Source organism: Juglans microcarpa x Juglans regia, chromosome 7S, assembly GCF_004785595.1.
Source record: "Juglans microcarpa x Juglans regia isolate MS1-56 chromosome 7S, Jm3101_v1.0, whole genome shotgun sequence".
NCBI classification, from domain to species: domain Eukaryota; kingdom Viridiplantae; phylum Streptophyta; class Magnoliopsida; order Fagales; family Juglandaceae; genus Juglans; species Juglans microcarpa x Juglans regia.
Genome location: NC_054607.1, coordinates 2,061,381 through 2,067,975, shown reverse-complemented (window position 1 = coordinate 2,067,975; position 6,595 = coordinate 2,061,381). Strand labels below are relative to the sequence as shown.

Below are 6,595 nucleotides of genomic sequence, written 5' to 3'. Positions count from 1 at the left end.
CAAGGAAAGATCATTGTTTCTTATTGTGCTTTTGTTGATATGTTGTCTCAAGGTAGTTCCACTCCATCAATATGCAATCTGATAGCTCAACATCATTTGACTTGAATCCTCTTACATCAAAGACCCTTTCACCCCCTTTTCCATCTACCAAAGTTTTGATGCATTTACGGTAAAGATCAGAAAATTTTGACTTGGTTACTCCTTTGCTTTTTTAGAAATACAGTGTTTGTATTATTTTCTTTTGCTTTAGCATATTCATGGGTTTGTGTGGGATAGTGTTTAGTTGATGGCAAAATGTAAGAAATTGGAAAAAGATTAATTATCTATATCTCAAAAAAGGGGGCGGGGGCAGGGCAGGGAGAGGCGGGGTGGGGTGGGGGTGGAGGGTTTCTTTGCTTATGAGTCTTTCCACTTTTTAAAGATGGGTGGCTTGGGGGACAGGGGAGGCAAAAGGTGGTTGAGTTTTCGTTTCAAATTGAATCGTGACTTGGAAAAGTTAGAGCGGTGTATGGTGTGAAAAATAAAAGAGTAATGCTACGGATCAACCCCTGTTCACGGCTGATCCGTAGCACACCTTACGTGTCACGATTTCACTATTTTTTTTTTTTTGAAAACCCGCTCACCAGTTTCTCCCCTCTTCTTCCCGTGTCTCTCTTCTCAGCCGTGTCCCCGTCGCAGCCTAGATCTGCCGTCACCGTCGATTCGGCCTCCCACCTTAGCCACCGACCACCACTACCGAGCTTGTCCCACAACCACCGAGCCCTTCCCCAGCCCCCAGTTTGATGCCCGTTTCTCTCTTCCTTACGGATCCTCTCTCCCTCATGGCCAAATCTGCACCGTCGGCCGCCATCTCGACAGTCGTCGATACATCTGCAGTTGCCGCCACGTGTTGCCGCCACCTCGACAATCAACTCCGGAGGATGGGCGAGGGGCTGGAGGCCTTGGGCGACACGGGTTTGGGGAGAGAAGTGGGTTTGGATGAGAGGGAAGTGGGTTTTGTTGAGGATATTTTTAGTCATTTTATCATGGTGTATTTTGGATGATCCCAAACAGGGCTAATGGCAATATTTTCTCAAAATAAAACGGGTTGATGTTTACAATTTTTCTAACTAGAATATGCTCCGATGCTATTAATTCATTGAATTATGTGCTCTTAATTATGACAAAAAACTTCTTGGCATAATTAATTAACAAGCGAAATGATATTTTTATTTCATCCGAAAGTTGGATTATAATCTCCAATTAAATTAAATCAAAATATTACAGTTTAACAATAAGTAAATAATTAAAAATATAATATTTTTTTATTTAAAATGGAGATATCGACCTAGTATGACGTGGGTATATTGAAGTAGGTCCAATATAGTGACCTCTATTGCACAGTGTAGGGGTGCCACCCAAATCATATAGTGCGGAGTAGTCCACTTCAATAATAGACTACAGTATACTATGTCTAAAAATTATTCTTAGATCTAAAAATGATCAAAAACATATTTTTAGACCTAAATTGTAAATTTAAATTTGTAAATTTAATTTGCACATTAAGTTCACAATACAAGTCTCACATTTAATACAAATCTCACACTTAAATAATGTGAGACTCGTGTATTACTTTGATAATCTATAAAAGAGTCACCTTACTACACTACAACTTACACAAAATATTAAGTAAAAGTTATACTTAATACATATTACTATATTTATATATAATACAAATAATATATATTTATAAATATGTATAATAAGTGCGTCCCCGCCACCGTTGAGGGGCCAGATGCGAAGCGGGCAGCAGGGTGCAGGTCCCGCTGCCCACCCCTAGCACGGTGGAATTTGCGAGCAGCAAGTTTTGTAACGGAACTGTAACGGAACTGCAAGTTTTGTAAGTTTGCAGTTGGGCTGTACAAACTTCAAATTATCTAGAAAAACAAAGCATCAGTTTTTTAAGTTTTAACTTGTTCCTGGATGGTTCCAAAAAAAAAAAAAAAAAAAAACCTGTTCCTTGATGTAAATAAACTTTTATAGGAGCGGAAAAAAAAAGTAAATTTATAAGTTTGAAAAAAAAAAATATATATATATATATATATATATATATATATATATATATATATATACTCTCAAGCGTGAAGCACATTAGTGAAGTGTTTGTCCAATATAATTTAATTTAAAAAATATATTTTAGTTTAAAAGAAAAATTTTAAAATTCAAATTTTATAATTCAAATCTTACTATTTAAATAACGTGAATAACATTCTCTACGCATCGACTTGAATACAATAAATCGTTAGAAAATTTCAATTTAATACTTTTTCGCAGGAAGAAAAATTGGACTTCTAAAACAATTTCTGCATTCAATGCCCATGCAACTGGATCCGGCTTTATTTGCTGGTAATGGTATTAACAGAGCGTAGAATGAACTTAATTTGCTGAAATACACACAGATCACAGACTCTCCACTGATCCATATATGCTAAATCAAAGTCATAAAACTTCCAAAATACAAATGATTAGAAAAACCTACGAATTAATTAGCCATATGCGATCCACTGAGCGTATCTGATGCTAGCTAGCATTTTATATAGCACTCCAACAAACACTACCCACATGAGATGCTTCAAATCTAGTACTTGCCTGCAACATTGTTGCAAGCACTCAATCTAATAAGCCTGATGAAATTCCACAAAGTGAAACCCAGTACAATAATTCCAACAAAAGTAGCAGTGCCTTTAAAAAAGTCTGAGAAATACATCCTAGTCAAGGTTCCCACCAGACGATTCCAATTGCTCTCGTAGTACTCATTAAGCTTTCCACAGAGCTCGGCGTAATGGGTTCCACTTTCTTCAATCTCCAGGGCGAGGTTGTTAACCAGTTTCGTCACTGCAGCGCTGGAACCTAACTCGTTAACAATGATCTTCTTTTCAACAAGCAACCTTACATCTGCTTTAGTTGTGATAAGATCATCCAACAACACAATGTAATCGCAGACGTAAGTTTTAGATGGATAATGGCACTGCTCCAAAGCCATCAGGTTTCGGAAAAGACCTTCGGCTTTGTCGTCTACACAAAGGGGTGGGACTTCCAAGCAACGTTGCACACGGCGTTCCAAGCAATTGCCTTTCAGGAAGGGTAAGCAAGACAAGAGCCATAGAGATTGAAGCACGGGAACCTTTCTAAGCATTCATTCGGCCGTAATTTTATATCAAGTAAATCTCTTTCTGAATATGGCCTAGTGAATTTCAACCCTGCCTCGTCAAGCTTTGTTGCGGTACCATGTAGGTGTTTAGTTCTTTTATTTTTGTCTTCTTGTTCTTTGGAACAACCTGTGCACGTCCAACATTTGGATTTTTGCCCTTCTTTTTTGGGTGGACAGAAAAAATATCTCACCAAATCTGTGAAATGCTTTACTTCAATGAAATTTGGTGAGCTTCGGTCCGGTGGAAAACGGTTCACCAAATCTGTGATATGATTTACTATATCGTTCTTGGGCGCTGGTGAGCATGGGCTTGGGTTTTGTGGAGGGCGAAAACATCCCACCAAATCATTAAAACACTCCTTGGACTCTGGCTTCCAACCATAATAGAGATCACCAAAAAACGCACAAGAGAGCTCAAGAAGAGTCTTTCTTTTTGTATTGGGTTCCACATGTTGGTATAACTCCTCAAGAATAAAGAAAGGGAGCTGATTCTCAAGTAGAAGCAGGTCATGCCGTATGCCGCGTTCCATGCACGGCCGGCTTAATATATAATCTATTTGATAATGAGCCTTTGAGTTTCCAGAATCTTTTTCTTGAGCCTTTGAGTTTTCAGAATATTCTTCATGAGGATTTGAGCTTCCAAAATCTTTTTCAGATTTCCTGCGGAAGAGCTCAAGTATAAAGATAGCATCCAGTAGAATCATGTTTAGAAACCCTTCACTGCTAAGTAGAAAGGTCTCTGAATAGCAGCTGCGGATTTCCATTTCTTTGGGCCTGATGACGCCTTTAAGTTCATCGATGCTCTTCCCAATTATACGATTACAGAAATTCTTCAAAATTAGGAATTTTTGTATATCCATGTCCTTCAACTCTTCACTGCGGTGATGAAAAGGGCCGATAGAAACCAGCCGAGGGGTGTAGGCCATATTATTGACCTCGCGAAGTCTCTTGGGAATCCTGTAGATACAGTACTTATCAGGACAACGAGAAGCCTCCAGTTCCGGTGGGATGTCAATGATCTGCTCTTTGCATTCAGTTTGATCTTTTGTTTTAATGGAATCATCGGCTGGGTGTATTGCAGGGTAGACAAATATCTGTTCCATTGCTCAAGTTCCTTTTCCTAGTGGCAACAAAGAAGATCATAGTAATATCGTTATGAGTTCCTTGTCAAATATGATCGATCTATATATATTAGAGATTTGTTTTAAAACGAATATATATATAATCGGATCTGAGTTTGACAACTTAGAACATGCATGCTAATGGTGCGAAGTGGCCAGGAATCTCTAAAACTCAAAAGCCAGACCCTCTATCTCTAAAACTCTCTCTCGTCCGACCGCAGCTAGGGGGAGGGGGAGCTTCGACTTCCTCGTCTCCTTCCTTTCCTCCCTCTCTACCGTCGTCCCAACGGATTTTTGTATATTTTTTTACTTTTTCAGGTTTTCGGCCGAATAAGGGGTGGGTAGTCGATCTGAGCTTGTTCAGTGACCATCTTCCTACACGCGCACTACCGGGAGAACCCTCAACCGCCCATATTGCAGCCATCCGCATTGGGAGCCATTCCGAGCTGTGCGTTGCACCCACGCGCGGATCACAGAGAATGCGTGGTACACTCAAGCCACCGCGTATCACACTGCGTCGGTGCCATGTGCAGCAGCTCAGGGCCCAGTTCACTGGCACTGCTTCGATCGGCCGATTGACTCTTCCCAGAGTGGCGCGTGTCATTCACGCACCAGACCGAATTCCTTTACTGCTTTTCCGTTTGTGTGTGTTTAGTGGGTGTTTGTTGTTTCTGTTTCTGTGTTTCCGACTTAATGTCTGTGTGTTTGGTTGGTACTTCATATTGGGTTTTGTTTGTAGGAAAATAAAGTGAAATTCCATACCAACGTGGGTATGTGGGTTCCTCTTTCCTCCGGTTAGAGGATGGGTGTTTTATTTATTTATTCTCTTTGGAGGATGAGGTATGGGTGCGAGATTTTTTAATCTCTATTTTACAGAGAGACTGATACTCTCATTTGAGAGTTGTACGAGGTTTAGACAATATCATCGCATAATATTTGTGTACGGAAAAACTTACCACAAAGAGTTTAGTTTGACTATTACCTTAAATTATAGATGTAATTGAAAGCTTATGGGTCAAGAGTAGTGAGAAATTAATTTGATAACTCGAATACAAATTAAGTTGTGTAAAACATATGTTAGTATACGAATATTTCACATTGCATAACAGATGAGTACTGAGAAAATGGACGATTAATGAAAGGAATTTACAACTTTTGGCTGCAAGAAATAATATGCTCGAAAGTAAGTACAAATGTACTACCGGAAGTCTCGCAGCTCCAACGCTCAACCAACGTACCGGCCCTATCTCTTATTTCCAGCTTGCTGATTATGCAGCCTTCGTAATTCCGAAGTTATATATATAACGATCCGACCGAATTCTTCAGTATGGGTCCATTAATAATGCACACGCAGAGCTTTGGTCAGCCATTATAAATGTGTCAGTGTGATCAATAATGTATTGAATATGACGCGACGAGTGTGTGCACTGAGTAATATAGGAGTGAGTAATTACAGTACTATTGCAGACATGAAAAATCACGTGCATCACGTTGAGATGAACGATTCTTCAAACAAGAAGGGTTCTTAAGCCTTTCTGCGTGATTACAGTAAAACTTCATGATGGTAAGTTTTTTTAATGATTTTTTTGCTTTGAAATATTTTTAGTGAACTTTCTGCTTTGAAATATGGTTTATTATCATGTTATCAGCTGCAAATTTTTGAATTAATAATGAAGACAAATTCTTTATTTGATGTGAATTGGTTTAAACAAAAAACAAGAGCCTCCTAATTGAAAGTATTTTGAAATGTAGACTGACATATTTAGCATTCATTCTTTTATTTACTTTTGAATTAATTCATATTTATAGGGAATGGAATAGCTTCAATAATATTGCTTTAGTAAATTTAGTAGTTGCTGGCATAAATGCTTCTTTTTATTTAGTTTTTCACTTATCAAAACACTTTGATAGTATTTCCTCACTAGCATTTCCTCAGTACCTTAGATAATAGTTTTAAAGAAATGATAGTTACAGTCGTGAGTGTGCAAGTGCCGCGTAATCACTTTAAAAAAAATAAAAAAATAAAAATATATGAGACCCACATGAAAAAAAAAAATAATAGTAGACTCCACTCTTTTTCAAAATAACTACACAATACTTACGTATTCCACGACTACATGTAGCATTACACATAATTTTATACTTTTATATAATGATAGATAATTTAAATAAATTAATATTGTATGGATTAGTTGAACATATAGTTTTTGCAAAGACAAGTTTCGAAATTTATGTATTTCTCAAAATCTCTTCCTTTGTTTAAAAGTATTCCTCCACGATAATA

General features: G+C 37.9%; 1 protein-coding gene across 2 annotated transcripts; it reads right to left on the bottom strand.

The window, feature by feature from the left end:
- Positions 1-2,437: 2,437 nt before the first annotated feature.
- On the bottom strand, positions 2,438-5,606 carry LOC121241626 (UPF0481 protein At3g47200-like). 2 transcript variants are annotated; one of them, XM_041139473.1, is made up of 4 exons: positions 5,507-5,606; positions 3,822-4,310; positions 3,482-3,791; positions 2,438-3,424 (listed from the first exon to the last, which is right to left on the bottom strand). In XM_041139473.1, exons 2-4 carry the CDS (start codon positions 4,291-4,293, stop codon positions 3,115-3,117), a joined length of 1,092 nt encoding a protein of 363 aa, XP_040995407.1. In that variant the 5' UTR covers positions 4,294-4,310; positions 5,507-5,606; the 3' UTR covers positions 2,438-3,114. The 2 variants fall into 2 exon arrangements, with proteins under 2 accessions (XP_040995407.1, XP_040995406.1); XM_041139472.1 differs by having other exon boundaries at positions 2,438-3,791.
- Between the last annotated feature and the right edge of the window lie 989 nt (positions 5,607-6,595).

What these genes read in the sequence shown, in the direction of transcription:
- LOC121241626 (XM_041139472.1), bottom strand. Translation starts at nt 4,293, where the DNA reads ATGGAACAGATATTTGTCTACCCTGCAATACACCCAGCCGATGATTCC. An exon ending in AAAAGATTTTGGAAGCTCAA is followed by an intron (nt 3,792 to 3,821) that starts ATCCTCATGAAG and finishes CTGAAAACTCAA; the next exon opens with AGGCTCAAGAAAAAGATTCT.